The following is an 18,766-nucleotide window of genomic DNA, read 5'->3' on the forward strand; positions in this document are numbered from 1 at the left end:
GGAGGGACAAAGGGTGAACAAATGCAGCAGTGTTACTCACTAGACAGTATGTTGAAAATGAACTCTACAACTTGTGGGGGGCATGGATGGGAATAACTGGGAGAGAAAGAAGGAAGGGGTGACAGTGCTCAAAAAGAAATGTATTCATTACCTGACTTATGAAACACTAACCCTTCTGTACATCACCTTTATAATAATTTTTTTGGGGTCCAGTCATGGGGCCTGAACTCTGGGCCTGGGCGCTGTCCCTCAGCTCTTCAGCTCAAGGCTAGTACTCTAGCACTTGAGCCACAGCACCACTTCCGGCTTATTTTCTTTTTGCTTATATGGTGGTGAGGAATCAAACCCAGGGCCTCATGCATGCAAGGCAAGCGCTCTTACCACTGAGCCACCTTCCCAGCCCCCTTTATAATAATTTTAAAAAGAATTCTTTAAAAAAATAGTTCAATGGGGCTGGGAAGGTGGCTCAGTGGTAGAGTGCTTGCCTTGCATGCGTGAGGCACTGAGTTCGATTCCTCAGCACCACATAAGCAGAAGCCAGAAGTGGTGCTATGGCTCAAGTGGTAAAGCGCTAGCCTTGAGCTGAAGAGCTGAGGGACAGTGCCCAGGCCCAGAGTTCAGGCCCCATGACCAACAAAAAACATAGCTCAAGCCCCAGAATACAGACACACACACACACACACACACACACACACACACACGCGCGCACGCGCGCACACACACACACACACACACACACACACACACACACACACACGAACAAGCCAGAACTGATGGCTCACTACTGTAACCCTAGCTATTCAGGAAGCTAAGATCTGAGGATCAAAGTTTGAAGCCATCCTGAGTAGGAAAGTCTGTGAGGTTCTTATCTCCAATTAACCATCAAAGTCAAAATTGGAGATGTGGCTCAAGTGTACTAGCCATAAAGAGGGAAAAAAACTAAGGAACAGGATTCAGGCTCTGAGTTCAAACCCCAGTGCTGGCACCAAAAAAAAAAAAAAAAAGAGCCAGCCGGCACTGATGACTCATGTCTATGATTCTACCAACTGAAGTCTGAGATCTAAGGATACTGATGTTTTTTGTTATTATTGTTGCTTTTGTCTGTCATCGGTCTTGAACTCAGGGCTTGGGTGTTATTCCTGAGCTTTGCTGCTCAACGCTAGTACTCTACCACTTTGAGCTCCACTTCCAGTTTTTTGGTGGTTAATTAGAGATAAGTGTCTCAAGGACTTTCCTTGCCCATGATGGCTTTGAACCATGATCCTCAGATTTCAGCCTCCTGAGTAGCTAGGATTATAGGCATGAGCCACCAGTGCCCAGCTAGAATCCTGGTTTAAAGTCAGTCCAGGTAGAAAAATCTGCAAAGATCTATTTCCAATTAACCAGCCAAAAAGCTGGCCTGGAGGTATAACCAAGTGGTAGACCATCAGCTGTGAGCCAAAATACCATACAAGAACACAAGGCCCAGAGTTCAATATATGGTACTGGCACTAAAAGAAAATGAGACTCAGATTTTCTGCCCAGGTTGGTTAAAGAGTGTAATTGGACAAAATGGCATTGCTAGGAGTTAGTTGAACAATATCCAGTTGTGAGGAGGAGGCCTCTTTAGAAAGGTAGTGTGAACAGGGACTTGTGACAAGAGCCAAACTCCTAATAAAAGGCCAGCTGAGCAAAACAAAAGAGCAAAACAGTTCAACTAAAGGCTAGAAAAAGGGAAGAACAATGAGTGATGAGAATCACAGTCCATACTTTATAAGAAAGGGAAATGAGGGGGCTGGGAAGGTGGCTCAGTGATAGAGCACTTGCCTTGCATGCCTGAGGCCCTGGGTTCGATTCCACATAAGGAAAAAAGAAAAAAGCTGGAAGTGGAGCTGTGGCTCAAGTGGTAGAGCGCTAGCCTTGAGCTGAAGAGCTGAGGGACAGCGCCTAGGCCCAGAGTTCAGGCCCCATGACCAGACCCCAAAAAAAAGAAAAGAAAAAAAAAAGAAAGGGAAATGAAGACCCACCAATCAGATGCTTTTTCCAACGGCCCACAAGATTTGCCCCCAATCTGAACACAAAAACCCATAGACGATACCATGACCACATTTCAGTCTTTTTGAGTCCCTTCTGTGTGGGAGTTTTTTTCTCTGTTTCAATAGAACATTTTGTTTAATGATCACTCATTGTTCAAACGTTCGTTCCTTGACTGTCATCAGGCCTGAACTTGACTCCCACAACCCAGTCTCAGTGCAATGTAATTTTTTATTAAATTATTTCTATTGTTATTATAAAGGTGATATACAGAGAGGTTACAGTTACATAAGCCAGACTAAAAGTACATTTCTTCTGGGGCAATGCCACCCCTTGCTCTCTCCCAGTTTTCCCCTTCCATCTCCATCCACAAATGGTATAGTTCATTTTCAACACAGTGTCTGGTGAGTATCATTGAATGTAATATTTTAATGGAATGCGGGAAGAAACCCAAGAAGCCTGTCCAATTTTGCTTGACCTATTAGTGCAGTATTTTATAGTCCTGAACATAGAATAGCATAACTTTAAAATGAAGGTTTTCAAAGAAAAAAGGAAAAGAATGATTTCTCTGGATTTTCTGGCTTACTTTAGAGGAAAGTGGTTCATGTTCCTATGATCCAGGCTAGATGCTGGTGGATCATACCTGTAATTCTAGCTATTCAGGAGGCTGAGATCTGAGGATTGAGGTTCAAAGCAAGCTTGGGCAACAAAGTCCATGAGACTCTTATTTCCAATTAAGCACCAAAACAGGTAGAAGTGGAGCTGTGGCTCAAGTGGTAGAGTTCTAGCCTTGAGCAATAAATCTCAGAGACAGTGCCCAGGCCCTGAGTTTAAGCCCTAGGACTAACAGCAAAAAAAAAAAAAGGTCCTATGATCCATCTTGGGGGAAAGGAGTTCTTATCTATGAAATAATTGTAGAGGGAAAATGGTGCGGGACACAGAAGGGAAGACAAGATTAGAAGGAAAATTTGCTTCTGAGGTTGCTTCTAAGGCCTTCCTTTATCTTTTAAGTACACAGCATGCCAAAGTGTCATACTTTGGGCTATTGTTTTCTGAGCCCCAATGTCCTAATATGTGTTAGATGATGTAATAAAATGAGATTCAAATGTGAAAGTGTTTAATTTTGGAGATAAGACCCACAGAAAAGCCACTTACAATGTGCTATCATTAATGCACACCACTGGGTAAAAAATGAAAGGACATACAAAACAGCTGAGGGTATGGCTCATATGGTAGAGGGCTTGCCTAGTAAGTGCAAAGGCTTAATTTCCAAACCTCAGTACCAGACATGCATGTGCGTGCACATGTGCACACACACACATACAATTGCATCTGTGACTGGAGTTTAGAGAGAGCTGAAGTCCTTCAGTGGGGGAGGTCAGTCTCATGACAAGCTCAAGGCAGGTGTGAAGAAATACACCACAGATGATAGTGAAATTAAAGGCCAAAGGCCTTGGGAAAGATGGGGGAGGGGGAAAGGATCACAAAATTTCAGTGTTAGAGCCACGCACCTGTGGCATATGCTACTCAGGAGGCTGAAATGTGAGGATTGAGGATCGAGGTTCAAAGCCAGCCTGGAAAGGAATGGCTATGAGATTCTTATCTCCAATTAACCACAAAAAGCTGGAAGAGGAGCTGGACTCAAGTGGTAGAACACTAGCTTTGGGCACAAAAGCTTAGGGACAGTTCAAGCCCCAGGACTGGAGAAAAATAAAATAAAATTCAGTATTGGAAAGGACTAGCACATATATCACACATTTCAAATCAGGACATATGCTCAGGAATTTTCTATGCCATTTGGCTTTGAACCTCAATTATAGGTGAGCCACCAGTACCCAGCTCAAATTGGCATCTTAAAGACCAAGAGTCCTAGCTGAGTGCTCTTAGCTTCTGCCTATAGTCTTACTCACAAGGCTGAGATGTGAGGATAATCATTTGAAGCCACCCCTGAAAGGAAAGTCAGTGGGACCCTTTTTTTCATTTGTCAGTTGTGGGGCTTGAACTCAGGGCTTGAGTATTGTCCCCTGAGTTTTTTTTTTTTTTTTTTTTTTGCTGGTCCTGGAGATTGAACTCAGGGCCTGGTTTCTGTCCTTGAGCCTCTCTGAGCTCAAGGAAGTTGCTCTACCACATGAGCCACAGTGCCACTTCCAGATTTTTCTGTTTTTGTTCTTTCTTGTTTTAAACTTTTTTCTGTTTATGTGGTACTGAGGAATCAAACCCAGAGCTTCATGCCTGCTAAACACTCCACCACTGTCCCTGAGCTCTTTTGCTCTCCAACACTTTGAACCACAGCACCACTTCCTCAGTGAGATGCTTATCTCTAATTAACCACTAAAAAGCTGGAAGTGGAACTGTGGCTCAACTGGTAGAGTGCCAGCCTTGAGGAAAAAAGCTAAGGGACAGAGTCTAGGTCCTGAGCTCAAGCCCCAGTACCCACACAAAAGATAAAGAACAAAGAAAATAACCACAGGCACAATGTGATGGGCTGTATCCATTATTTTAGTTATGCAGAGAAAGATTTCATTGTTACATTTCTATGTATGTTTCACTCAATCTTTCCAACCAGAACTTATATATTTCCTCCTCCAGCTCAATAACAAAGCCTCTGGAAGGTACAGTAATGATGGAACCTGTGTAATCATAAGGATAAGATTGAGGTTCTTCCAAAAAAATTTTTTTATTGTAAAAGTGGTGTAAAGACAGGTTACAGTTACATAGGTCAGGTAATGACTACAGTACTTTTTGAACTGTGTCACCTCTTCCCTCTTTTTCTCCCAGTTTATCCCTCCTGACCCTCCTCCCCCACAAGTTGTATAGTTCAGTTTCAACATAGCGTCTAGTATCACTGCTGAATTACTTCACCTTTGTCCCACCATTTATTTCTGTGCTTTCCCCTACCCTCCCCAAATCAGCTAAACTTACACACAAGACAAAGGGTACCCACAGTCCTTCTTTTGGCTGTCCTACAAACACATTTGTCATTTGCCTGCTATGTACAAGTGCAAAAATGTCCAGCCCTAACATAATCCATGGACAACTGCAAAATGTATTCAACTGCTGCATCCAGAAATAGTGGCATTCCTGAACACCTCCCATCCTCTTCTAGTTCAATATGGCTCCTTTAGATCTTATAGCCTATAATTAAACATAATTGCCACCAATATTTCTAATATGTTCCAGGACCCACGGCCCATGTCTGTAATCCCAGCTACTTGGGAGATAGGAGAAGCTGTGTCAGAGACTAAAAGTACAGGACCTTAAACTCAAAATAAATGAAGTGGGGAAGCCAGGCGCCAGGCTCACGCCTGTAATCCTAGCTACTCAGCAGGCTGAGATCTGAGGATCACAGGTCAAAGCCAGATGGGCCAAGAAAGTCTGTGAGAGAGACTCTTATCTCCAATAAACAACTAGAAAACCAGAAGTGGTGCTTGGCTTAAGTGATAGACTGCTAGCCTTGAGCTGAAGAGCTGAGGGACAGAGCCCAGGCCCAGAGTTCAAGCCCCATGACTGACCAAAAAAAAAAAAAAAGTGGGGGGAATGTGGCTCAAATGACAGTGCTTGCCTAGCAAGTAGGAGTCCCTGAGTGTAACCAATAAGAATATTAGATCTACTATGAAATAATTAAAAACAACCAAATTTTCTTTTTAGAAAAGAAGACATTGCACTAAGTAATCAATTACCAGTTGTAAGGAAATATCCATTCCACCTGAATAGGAGTCAGGGAAATAAATTTCAGGTGTAAAAAAAAACTCATGGGAGGGGCTGGGAAGGTGGCTCAGTGGTAGAGCGCTTGCCTTGCATGCATGAGGCCCTGGGTTCGATTCCTCAGCACCATATAAGCAAAAAGAAAAAAGCTGGAAGTGGCGCTGTGGCTCAAGTGGTAGAGCGCTCGCCTTGAGCTGAAGAGCTGAAGGACAGCACCCAGGCCGAGTTCAAGCCCCACGACTGGACCCCCCCCCCAAAAAAAAAAAAAAAACTCATGGGATAAAGAAAAAAATTTTGGTACTGATTTGGGGCTTGAACTCTGGACCTGGGCACTGTCCCTGAGCTTCTATGCTCAAGGCTAGCACTCTACCACTTGAGTCACAATGACACTTCTGGCTTTTTCTGTTTATGTGGTACTGAGGAATGAAACCCAGGGCTTCATGCATGCTAGGCAAACACTCTACCACTAAGCCACGTTCCCAGCCCTTCTCCATCTTTATTCCTTTTCAAGACACTGCTCTCTCTCCTTTCACTTGTCTTGTTTTCATGAATAACCTAAACGTACTGCTTCATTGTCTTCTTATTCCTTGCCATTTTGCTTTGTTCAATGAGTGCTTTACAGTGAATTCTTTGGTAGTTTGGGGCCTTTTTGCTTTTACATCCCAATAGACGTTCTTAGATAATTCTTAGATTCCTTTAGATCTCTCTTGGGTTCTGGATTTTTGTGGTTTGCCATAATCTAGCACCTTCCAGTACATTCCAAGAAAGATGTGAGTACACGTTCAAATCTTGTTTTCTGCTCTGTATTCAATGATGACAGGGTTTACAGGGGGTTTCAACAGAGAAGTGCGTTGAAAATAGTTTTGGGTTTTTTTTTTTTAAGATTGCGATGAAATTAGAACGCTTGCAACTATTTTGAAGAGCTTCTACATGTTGAAGAGCTCCTACACAGACTGATTCACAGTTTGGAAACAAAGACCCTAAGTATAGGGTTCCAAAGAAGAGTATCTAGTTTGCGTTGGCAGTGATCTCCCTGACCAAAGAGACCTGCAGAGCAAAGGCTATACAATTTCATTTTGTCTCTGCATTGTCTTGGGCAAACCTAAGTTTTACCATTTCTAACTGAGCTACTACTCTTCAAAGAATTTCAGGAGCCAGACGTGGGTTGGTATAGAAATGGTAGTGGTTATTATTTTTTTTTTGGGGGGGTGGGGTCCGGTTGTGGGGCCTGAACTCTGGGCCTGGGCGCTGTCCCTTGGCTCTTCAGCTCAAGGCTAGCGCTCTTCCACTTGAGCCACAGCACCACTTTCGGCTTTTTTTCTTTTTTTCTTTTTTTTTTTGGTAGTGGTTATTTTTATGCTTCATGCTTTTTTTTTTTTTTCTTCTTCATTGCAAGCTATGCAGATTATTTGATCTATGGAAGGGAAATTTCTCCTTCCCAGAGAAGTTTAGCTTACTTTAGCCTAATGCAATCAATTCGCTCTATTTCCTTTCCCATAAAGCATCGCTCCTACCTCCAACACCTCGTTTTCCTAGGAATAGCAGTAAAGTACCTGAGGCAAAACAGTGGTCAGCAAAGAGTTGCCTGAAAATTCTAAACGTACGTCTCCGTCCCCCACCTCTGGTAAACCCGGTAAGCCTCAAGGGTGGTGTTCTCATTCGCTGGCTGTATCACGAGGCCACACACGAGATGACTACAACTCCCAGGATGCCGATCGGTCCCGCCCCGCCCCCTTTTCCAGCTAGAAAGCGTTTATCATAGAGAAGACGAGGCAACATGGCTCCCGGAGGTGGAAGGAAGAAGCTTCACCACCTTTGAAATGGTGACGAGCAGTGGAAGAGGACAAAAAAGAGAGACGTGACGACAGCCTTGACAGCGCTTTTGTCCTCCCAGCCTCTTCAGGGTCTGGTCAGCCTCACCCCTCCTCTCCATCCTTATCCAATCTGTGGTCTCTTTCCCTCCGCTTCCCAGTCCCCGCATCCCTCCCGTCGGGAATCCTGTCCCCGCCCCCCTCGCCCCCCACGGAGTGCGCACGCGCTCGCCCCCAGCTTCGCGCCCAGATCTTCGCCAGCCTGCTTGCGCAGCCGCTGTCTCATCTGCCCACTGACCAAGCATGGGCGTCCAGGGCTTCCAAGAGTTCCTGGAGAAGCGCTGTCCGGGGGCCGTGGTGCCCGTGGATCTTCTCAAACTCGCGCGCACCGTTTCACGCCAGCAACAGCAGCAGCACCTGCACCGCCAGCTGCCGCCGACGGCAGCCTTAGCGCCCGGGGCTGCGCGCGCCACCCGGGGCTCCGGTCCTCTTCCGCCGCCGTTCCCGCCTGCTGCCTTGGGTGCCTACGCCGGGGGCGCGGGGCCCGCTCGGCACCATCACCCTGCTCACCACTTCCATCACCACGGCCAGGCGCAGCCCGGGCTGCCCCCGCCGCTGCCCCCGCCGCCCCCTCCGCTGCCTGGGGCCCGGGTGCTAGTAGACGCGGGCTCAGCGCTGCCGCGGCTCTATGGCGGCTACCAGACGGATTGGGTGTGTGGCGGCCAATGGAACGCCATGCTGGGCTACTTGTCAGCGCTGTGCCAGGCTTGTGCCTATCCCGGCGGCGACGGCCTGGAGCTGGTGGTTATGTTCCCGGGGGGCCTGGGCAAGGACCGATTGGCCGAGTGGGGCCGTCGGTGCCAGGCCGAGCGGCAGACAGCGCAACTGATCGTGGGACACGTGGGCAACAAGGGCACCCCTCCACCGCGGGCCTGGTTCCTGCCACCTGCCTGCCTGAGCCACTGCGTGAGGCTAGCACTCATCCGCTTCCGGGTCAAGGTGAGGGAGGGGCCGGATTTTAAATAACACTTTTCACACCTATTCCCTACCCACCTAACCACTCCGCTAATCTAATTGCTCAAGCTAGTTTTGTTCACCTTTACCCTCCATGCCACCCGCCCCCCCCATCAATTTACTCACCTCATTGACCACATCTCCATCCCTGTCATCCTAGCATTTCCCTTTACTTTCACTTACCCAGTTGGCCTACCTCCAGGTTTTAGCACAATTTAGTAAGAATTTCTTTTGAGCCTTACCCTTCTCCCGTGGCCTTTTTCAAACTGCAATACCTTGTCCCTGCATTTTTCCTGTTGACATCCTCCTGTAACTCTTTTCCAACCTCACAACAAATCTGCTCATCATGTTAATTAGACACCTTTCTTCTACATATTCTCCTATTTTAATCCAGTGCTTCTGACCATTCAACCTTTTTCATTTGATCATGATTCTGTCTCCTCCTGCTTTAGCCTAACAAATTTTTTAAGAGAAAAAGAAAAAAAGCAGCACTGATTCAGTCACTGTTCAACAAGTATTAACCCACTGTAAGGTTTGAAAGACATGGGAGACACCCTTCCCTTAGAAAATCAAACATATACACACAGAACATTTGTTTAATTATATCAATGTGTACTGTGACTGTGCTTTGCTTTGTGGTGCACACGGTAAGTACAGTACTTGTTTGTGTGTGTACATGTGTGTGAAGGGGTTGGTAATCTGGATAAAATGGTGGGGGGAGACTTCCTGAAGAAGTTGGGCCTCACCTAGATCTTCAAGGATGGGTTGGATTTGAATGGATTATGGGTTTGGGATGAGGTTGCTTTAAGTGGGAGAAAGAAAATGAGCAGAAGCAAAAAGGAATACCAAGTGTATGAGGCCCTGGGGGCTGTTAAGTCCAATCTGCCTGGAGTTGGGTCACTGCATATGGGGCCCAGGGAAGAGCTTGGCAGCATCTCCAGTTCTTGGCACCACTCTATTGCTCTGTTGCTTTTAGGTTTCAAGTTCCTACGTGGAAGGAATAGCAAGGCATGAGGAGTAAGGAGGTGGGCAGGAAGAAGTAGCAGCAAGAAAAATTGTACAGGGTTGAATCGGATGAAACTACAAATCCATTCCCCAACCTAGGGAATGTAGTCATTGGATGGGGATTGTGGGCTTCACCAGCTAGAGAAGTGGTGCCTGGTGGAGTAATGAAAGAAATCTCAGCTAAGAGATTGCAAGATTTGCTACAAAGAGAAGCTTGCAGTGCTTACTGAGCTTGTGGTGAGAGTCCAGTAATGCTAGACTGCAAGTGGCCAAAATCAAATCTTTGCCTCGATGAGATACATCACAGTTGTTTTAATTTCTTAAAAATCCAGTTATGAGCTGGGCGCTGGTGGCTCACGCTTGTAATCCTAGCTACTCAGAAGGCTGAGATCTGAGGATCACAGTTCAAAGCCAGCCTGGGCAGGAAAGTCCGAGAAGTAGCTCCAATAAACCACCAGAGAACCAGAATGGCTCAAGTGGTAGAGCGCTAGCTTGAGCTGAAGAGCTGAGGGACAGTGTCCAGGCCCAGAGCTCAAGCCCTATGACTAACAAAAAGAAAATCCAGTTATGAGGCTGGGGACTGAACTTGGTGGTAGAGTGGGTACTGTATAACAACCCCACTTGTCCTAGACATTCCAAAGTAGATTCATTCACAGCCATTCTTTCCACATTGTTTTTATTGCTTCTACCCAGGCTTTAAGGATATGTTTGTTTCTTGGTATGAAGACTTCAACTCAAGGTTTTCCCCACATGCTAAGCAAGTGCTCTAATATTTCAGTCACCTCCCCCCCTCAGCTTTTATCTTCCTTTTCTAACCTCATTGTTACCAGCAACCTGATTGTTGGCAGTAGTGACAACACTGATGCAATGCTTACTCTGTGTGTGTGTGCCTGTGCGTGTATGCACGCACATGCACCCATGTGTGCAGGTGTATTGTGCTGGGGGTTGAACCCAGGGCCACAAGCACACAAGGCAAATATTCTACCACTGAACTACAAAACGCTAGCCTGCTTTAAAAAATTGAATGCCTCGGGGCTGGGAAGGTGGCTCAGCGGTAGAGTGCTTGCCTTGCCTGCATAAGGCCCAGGGTTCGATTCCTCAGTACCACATAAGCAGAAAAAGCTGGAAGTGGCACTATGGCTCAAGTGGTAGAGCGCTAGCCTTGAGCTGAAGAGCTGAGAGACAGCACCTAGACCTTAGAGTTCAAGCCCCACAACTGACCAAAAAAAAAAAACATTGAACATCTCATTGGATCCTCGCAATAACCTAAGAAGCACTGTTACCTTTGTTTTCCAAATGGAGAAACTCAGGCCCAGGAACTTTAGAAATTTTCCCAAAGATACCCAGCAATAAGTGGCAGAGCTGGGATTCTGGGATTTGTGCCCATGCAGTCTGGCTTCAAAGCTCATGCTCTTAACAACAGTTGCTCTAAGTTGAAGCTTTCTAAAGTGCCACTGTGATTAGGCCATTTCCATACTCAGCTTTTCCTTGGTTTGCTTCTTTCATTTATGTTATTCCTACTGAGTACTTGCTGTAAGGGCAAGTACTATGCTGTTTGCTGAAGATTCAGAGGTAAATAAGGGAATTCCTGCCCTCAAAGAGGTTAGGCTTTAGTGAAAGAGACACACTGAAAAGTAGAATTATAGATCCTGCACACTAATTGCAAGTGATGAGATGTGGCCCCTCTGAGAGACATGGTAAGTTCTGAGTGAGTGAGTGAGTGAGTGAGTGAAGTTTGGGAGAGGCTTCACAGATCAATGCTGAGCCAGGAAGAGGCCTAAGGATAATGCCGTAGATAGTGGACAATGGTGTGGTCTTAAAATGGCTGTTGGAGTTCTGAAGAAATTTTGATTGGAGATGGGCAGGAGAGATGAACACTGAGTATAGTTTGTGGTTTCAAGACTTTGTTCGTATATTTCTGATAGTCAAAAGTTTTTGAGAAGCAATTCCATTATATACATATATACACACATAAATATACACACACACCTGCACACACATATATACATATATACACACATGCACACATATATGTATGTATGTTTTTTGGGTTGTGCTGGTACTGGGGCTTGAACTCAGGGCTTGGGCTATTTTGCTCAGGGCTAGTGCTCTACAACTTCTCATAGCTCCACTTCCAGCTTTTATTTTTGGATGCTTAATTAGAGATAGGGTCTTAGAAACCTCGACTGGCTTCATGATCCTCAGATCTCAGCTACCTGTGTAGCTTGGATTACAGGCATGAGCCACGGGCATCAACCCCAAGTATGTATTTCAAATGCCAACACTGGCCAGACACTGGCAGGTGCTGTAGTCCCAGCTACTTGCCAAACTGAGTTTGAGGCCAGCCTGAATAACCCTGTCCCTAAAATTAGAAGTGAAAAATAAAAATTCCAGCAGTTCATAAAAATGGTTGGTTTGAATAAATGGGTGGATATGTTTTATGAAAGGTAGATTCTCACTGGTCAGTAGTTGAATGTTCACTGTAAAATTGTGTCTATTCTGCTGTATGTTAGAAGTTCATCATAAGGACTAGGAATGTGGCTCAGTGGTAGAGTGCTTGGCTAGCATGCACTAAGCCCTGGGTTTGATTCCTCAGCACCACATAAACAGAAAAAGCCAGAAGTGGCACTGTGGCTCAAGTGGTAGAGTGCTAGCCTTGAGCAAAAAGAACCTCAGGGACAGTGCTCAGGCCCCAGTACTGGCAAAAAACCAAAAACCAAAAAAAAAAAACAAAGTTGGTAATAAAATTTTGGGGACTGATTTAGTCCCAGCAGTTCTTTTCAGTCCTGAGCTCCATTGGAGAATATATAAATCTTACTGTCTATGTTAAATTGTAAACCCATTCTGAATTTTTGTCCCTTCATAATGGCTTGTATATTTTGGGTATAGGATTTCCTTTTTCCTAAATGAACAGGTAACTAATCTTAAGAGAACGGGTTGAAGAAGTGACTTTAAAAAGTGTATAGTTTGGGGCTGGGAAGGTGGCGGTGGCTCAGTGGTAGCGCGCTTGCTTTGCATTTCTGAGGCCCTGGGTTCGATTCCTCAGCACCACATAAGCAAAAAGGAAAAAGCCGGAAGTGGCACTGTGGGTCAAGTGGTAGAGTGCTAGCCTTGAGCTGAAGAGCTGAGGGTCAGTGCCCAGGCCCCAGAGTTCAGGCCCCATGACTGGACCCCCCCAAAAAACGTGTATAGTTTGCTTGGTGTGGTACAGCATGTCTGTAACCCCAGCATCCTAGAGTCTGGGATTGAGGGTTTTGGGGCTATAAATAGTGAAACCTCTATCTTCAAGGAAAAGTGTATGATATGGGGTGTGTGTGTGCGTGTACACGCGTACCAGTACTGGGGCTAAACTTGGGGCCTTGTACTATTTCTTTTTGTTGGTCATGGGGCTTGAAATCAGGGACTAAGCATTGTTCCTGAGCTTTTTCGCTCATAGCTAGCAATCTACAACTTTGAGCCACAGTACCACTTCCAGTTTTCTGGTGTTTAATTGGATAAGAGTCATAGACTTTCCTGCCTGGGCTGGCTTCTAACTGTGATCCTCAGATCTGTACTTCCTGAGTAGCTAGGATTACAAGTGTGAGCCACTAGCACTGCCTTGCACTCTTGCTTGCCTTTTTTTGCTCAAGGCTGACACTTTCTCACTTGAGCCATAGCTCCACTTCTGGCTTTTTGGTGGTTAATAGGAGATAAGAGTCTCACAAGGACTTTCTGCTTGGGCTGACTTTGATCCTCAGATCTCAGTCTTCTGAGTAGCTAGGATTACAGGCATGAGCCACTAGTATCAAGCTTAGTGTGGCTTTTAGTGCATTTAAGACTGGCTCCAGTTTAGCAAGCATAATGTCCTGAGTTCAAACCCCAGGACCTTCAAAAGAAAAAAAAATGACTGAGCCTGGTGCTGGTGGCTCATGCCTGTAATCCTAGCTATTCAGGAGGCTGACATCTGAGGATCACGGTTCAAAGCCAGCCCAGGCAGGAAAGTCCATGAAACTCTTATCTCCAATTAAACACCAGAAAACCAAAAGTGGTCCTGTAGCTCAAGTGGTGGTGTGCTCACCTTGAACTGAAGAGCTCAGGGACAGTGCCCAGGCCCAGAGTTCAAGCCCCATGACCGACAAAAAAAAAAAAAAGACTGGCTCTAGAATTGTGTGTGTAAATGCCCATGTTATCACTGAATGAAGTTCTCTTGGTTCTGATAAATGATGTTGGGATAATGATCAATTTCCACAATTATAGTATAGACTCATTGAAAGGTATTTGCCTTTCAGAATAATATTCCATCTTTTTGTGTACATGTGTTGGTATCACAGATTGAACTCAGGCTGGCCTTATGTTCTCACTGGGCTTTGTTGCTTGCTGCTGGCCCTTTACCACTTGAACCACACATCCAGTAAGGCAATTTGCTAGTTAGTTAGAGATGAAGTCTCAAAGACTTTTCTGTCTGGGCCAGTTTTAAACCTGGATCCTCCAGGTCTCAGCCTCCTGAATAGCTAGGATTATAAGCATGAGCCACTAGCACCCAGCAGTAATGTTCTTTTTTTTGGCGCGGGGTGGTGGTGGTGGTGGTGGTGGTGGTCATGGGGCTTGAACTCTGGGCCTGGGCACTGTCCTTCAGCTCTTCAGCTCAAGGTGAGTGCTCTACCACTTGAGCCACAGTGCCACTTTCCATTTCTGGTGGTTAATTGGAGATAAGAGTCTCACAGACTTTCCTGCCCAGGCTGGCTTTGAACCTCAATCCTCAGATGTCAGCCTCCTGAGTAGCTAGGATTGCAAGCATGAGCCATTGGTGCCTGACTAATGTTTTATCTTGATGGTGACAATTTTTCACTTGGCTGATTTGTCTGCCTAGCATTTCTTTTGACTGTATATTATTGCTTCAGAACAAAACCCACTGTGGGATCCTTTAGTTTTGTACTCTAAGGCAAGACTACAAGATGGCCTTTCTTCTAGGCTCATTTTCATTTATAAAAAAAAGAATGTAGGGTGGCAGTATTAAACAATAGATAAATTGCTGGCTTGTCTGTTTAGCTTTAGACAACTTAGGACTTCCCATGAAAAAAGTTGGTATTTTATTGTTGGAATGAATTTTGTTATTTTGTTTCAGTTATTTATTTATTTTTTTATTGTCAGTCTTGAACTCTGGGTCTGGGCACTGTCCCTCAGCTCTTCAGCTCAAGGCTAGGACTCTACCACTTGAGCCACAGCACCACTTCTGGCTTTTTGTGCTTTTGTGGTGCTGGGGAATCGAACCCAGGGCCTCATGCATGCAAGGCAAGCACTCTACCACTGAGCCACCTTCCCAGCCCCTCAGTTATTTCTCTGTATATTTTTGTAAATGAAAATCACCAGTGGCAGGAAAATTCAGCAAATCTACAAATTGCTTGCCTGGCCTTTTTCAGAGGGTCTCAAAAGTTGAACAGCTGGCTGGGTGCCGGTGGCTCACGCCTGTAATCCTAGCTACTCAGGAGGCTGAGATCTGAGGATCGTGGTTCAAAGCTAGCCCGGGCAGGAGAGACCGTGAGACTCCTATCTCCAATAACCACCAGAAAAACCGGAAGTGGCACTGTGGCTCAAGTGGTAGAGCGCTCGCCTTGAGCTGAAGAGCTGAGGGACAGCGCCCAGGCCCAGAGTTCAAGCCCCACGGCCGACCAAAAAAAAAAAAAGATTATATATATTATCAATACGCAGAAAATATGTAAGCTGTTTACCAAGGGAGTAAATTATACCAGAGATGTTACAGGAATGTGGAGTAGCAGTTCTACAGTTCTCTGCATGTGTGACTCGGGTTTGGCTTCAGAGTCTCGCTAGCCAGACAGGCACTCTTATTGCTTGAGCTTCCATTATCTCTCCCTCACTGCCATCCACTTCTAGCACGCACAATTTTTTTATTTTAATTTTTAAAAAATGTATTGCTTCCACAGAGGGGTTACTGTTTTATAAGTCAGGTAATGAGTACATTTCTTTTTGGACAGTGTTACCCTTTCCTTTGTTCTCTCCCAATTTCTCCCTCCCATCCCTGTCCACAAGTTGTATAGTTCATTTTCAACACAGTGTCTAGTGAGTACCAATGCTGCATTTGTTTTCCCTTTGTCCCTCCATTTCTGTATGCACTTTTTTTTTTTTTTGTCGGTCATGGGGCCTGAACTCTGGGCCTGGGCGTTGTTCCTCTGTTCTTTAGCACAAGGCTAATGCACTACCACTTGAGCCACAGAGCCACTTCCAAGTTTTTCTGCTTATGTGGTGCTGAGGAATCGAACCCAGGGCCTCATTCATGCAAGGCAAGCACTCTACCACTGAGCCACCTTCCCAGCCCCTGTATGCACATTTTTTAACTAAACACTTCATTATCAAGCATCATAGTCAGTGCCTTGTTAATTTTTAGAAAGAGGATTTCAAACAGTTCACAAAAAATCTGTACCTTATTCTCTCCCCCCTCTCTCTTTCTCTCTCTCTTTCCCTCCCTCCCTCCCCCCCTCTTTTTTGTCAATCATGGGGCTTGAACTCTGGGCCTAGATGCTGTCCCTCAGCTCTTTGGCTCAAGGCTAGCACTCTACTACTTGAGCCACAGTGCCACTTCCAGTTTTCTGAGTGGTTCATTGGAAATAAAGAGTCCCACAGACTTTCTTGCCTGGGCTGGCTTTGAATTGTGATCCTCAGATCTCAGTCTCCTGAGTAGCTAGGATTACAGGCGTGAGCCACCAGTGCCCCGCACCTTATTCTTTAATGCCTACCACTCTTACATTTCCCAAAACTCTCAAAACTTCTTTTAAAAGTTTTCAAGTGCTTATATAAATTACATGAATACTTTTTTATGTTCTTTCAGCTTTAACAGGGACTAAGGCAATAAGGTGAAATATCTACTGGTATAAAAGAACAAGTAGAAAATGCTTCAGCAAATGCATATTGTACTAGAGTATCTAACCATGTCTTCTATCCAGCTTTTTGGTAGTTAATTGAAGGTAAGAGTCTCATGGACTTTCCTGCCTGGGCTGGCTTTGAACCAAATCCTAGATCTCAGCCTCCTGAGTAGCTAGGATTACAGGCAGAAGTCACCAGAACCTGGCTTTTGAAGACCTTTTTTAAAACAGCAAATACGGAGGTTGGAGTTGTGGCTCAGTTGGCAGAGCACTAGCCAGTGAGCTGAAAGCATCAGGAATTGAGTTCAAGTCCTTGTCTTGGGCCTAACCAAAAAAGAAAAAAAAAAAAAAAGCAAATACAAGAGTGATGAGAAATATGTCAGGTGAATAAAGAATAGGAGAATTGAGATTATCTTGTGCAGAGTTAGTAATTATTTATATGCTTATTAGAATCATTCCAACAGTATGTACAACTTTATTTGTATATGTGTACTGGTATGGGGCTTGAACTTGGGGCTTGACCTTTTTCACTCAAGGCTGGCACTATACTACTTGAGCCACATGTCTTTTTGATGCTTAATTGCAGATAAGAGTCTAACAGACTTTTCTGCTGAGGCCAACTTTGTCTTCATCCTCAGATCTCACCTTCCTGAGTAGCTAGAATTACAAACATAAGCCACCAGCTCCTGGCCTCAGTTTGCTGTTTTTGTTGTTGTTTTGCAATCCTAGAGATGGAGCCTAGAACTTTGCACATGGTGGACAAGTACTCTACCACTATACCCCTGCCCTCACGCACAAATAATTTTTAAATGCCGTATTTTTTTGTACTTTGCAATTTCCTTAGCTATTATCTTTATCTCTTATTTATTTATTTATTTATTTTGGTCCTGGGGCTTGAACTCTGGGCCTGGGCACTGTTCCTGAGCTCTTCAGCTCAAGGTGAGCCCTCTACCACTTGAGCCACAGTGCCACTTACGATCTTTATTTCTTTTCACTGTTATCCTTTTTAAAAAAAATTAATGGGGTTTAAACTCAAGAACTTGTGCTTACTGTGCTGGTACTCTACCCTAGGAGAAAAGCTTCCAGTCTTCCTTTTTTGCTTTGTATTTTGGAAATGAACTGTTTTGCCTGGGTTGGCTTCAAACTTAGATCCTTCAGATCTCAGCCTCTCAAGTAATTGAGGATCACAGGTGTGAGCCATTAGTGACTAACCCAGTAAATAGTAAAGAATAGCATATTAATTTCCTTATTCTATTGCCACTTTATATCTGATGTCACCACTTTGGGCGGCTACATTTCCATTCTTCTTGGCCCTTTTTGAGATAATTACCATCCTAAAGCCATCCTGTCCTTGAACTATTTGACTTGCATTCTGTACTTTTTGCTACTTCATTTTGAGACAGTCTCAACATCCTAAAGCTACCCTCCTTAGATTCTAGCATCCTGCTATTTATTGATTGATTTTGAGACAGGGGCCTTTATGTGTTGTCTAGGCGGGGTTCAAGTAATCCTACCTTGGCCTCCTAAATAGCTGGGACTACAGGCTTGTACTACTGTGTATCACTAACAGACACTTAAATATACTCACAACTATAGTTGTTGCTCAATAAATCATTTCACTAGTCAGCTTTCATTGCCCAATTGCTCGTTTAATATTTCTTTTTCCTTTTTCATCCATTTTCCCCCATGTTGGGGAACTCAAGGTTGATACTATTTCAGCCACCTGCTGGGCCATCATGCCCTTTATGTTACAGATCACTCAAAAGGAAACCTTTGTCCACTGCACCTACAGGTTTAGAGTGGCACCAATAAACCAAGAGATGAGTGCACCTAGAAACTTCAAATGCCTGGCTTTTCCTAGCCTCCCCCTTGGGCAGAAGACTGCAGTGTTTGAGATTATAGTTCCCCACACTTTTTTTTACAGTGGGAAGACTGGCAAATTAATTAACCTTTATCTCCTTTTCTCCCAAACTCTGCCCTTTTTATGTGTAAATTGGCATCAAGTTCACTGGCTGAGTTTGCTGTATCAGCTGTGCCCAGAAACCCCATTCACTTATTTTCCTCATGATTTTCTGGCTTTTTCTTAAATGTTGGTGCTCTCAAAACTGATGTCCTAGGCTGGGAATATGGCTTAGTAGTAGAGAGCTTGCCTAGTATGCATGAAGCCCTTGGTTCAATTCCTCAGTAGCATATAAAAAAAAGTGTGGCTCAAGTAGTAGAGTGCCAACCTTGAGTGAAAGAAGCTCAGGGATAGTACCCAGGCCCTGAATTCAAGCCCCACGACTCGCAAAAAAACCCAAGTCTGATGTCCTGGTCATATTATTTTATATTTGATTCCAATGCAAGTGAGCTCATTGCTGT

The 18,766-nt window shown here is 44.7% G+C and overlaps 1 protein-coding gene across 2 annotated transcripts in view; it reads left to right on the forward strand.

Annotated features, from left to right (window-relative positions):
• Positions 1-7,474: 7,474 nt before the first annotated feature.
• Positions 7,475-18,766, forward strand: part of Fam120c (family with sequence similarity 120 member C) — a 113,730-nt gene continuing 102,438 nt past the window's right edge. For both annotated transcript variants that reach the window (XM_070040402.1, XM_070040403.1), the window contains exon 1: positions 7,475-8,528. In XM_070040402.1, coding sequence (XP_069896503.1) covers positions 7,833-8,528 — 696 coding nt within the window. In that variant the 5' untranslated portion in view covers positions 7,475-7,832. The remainder of the gene's footprint in view (positions 8,529-18,766) is intronic.

The sequence above is a fragment of the Dipodomys merriami genome, unplaced genomic scaffold (genome assembly GCF_024711535.1).
Source record: "Dipodomys merriami isolate MVZ:Mamm:240054 unplaced genomic scaffold, mDipMer1.0.p SCAF_3, whole genome shotgun sequence".
In the NCBI taxonomy this organism is placed as follows: domain Eukaryota; kingdom Metazoa; phylum Chordata; class Mammalia; order Rodentia; family Heteromyidae; genus Dipodomys; species Dipodomys merriami.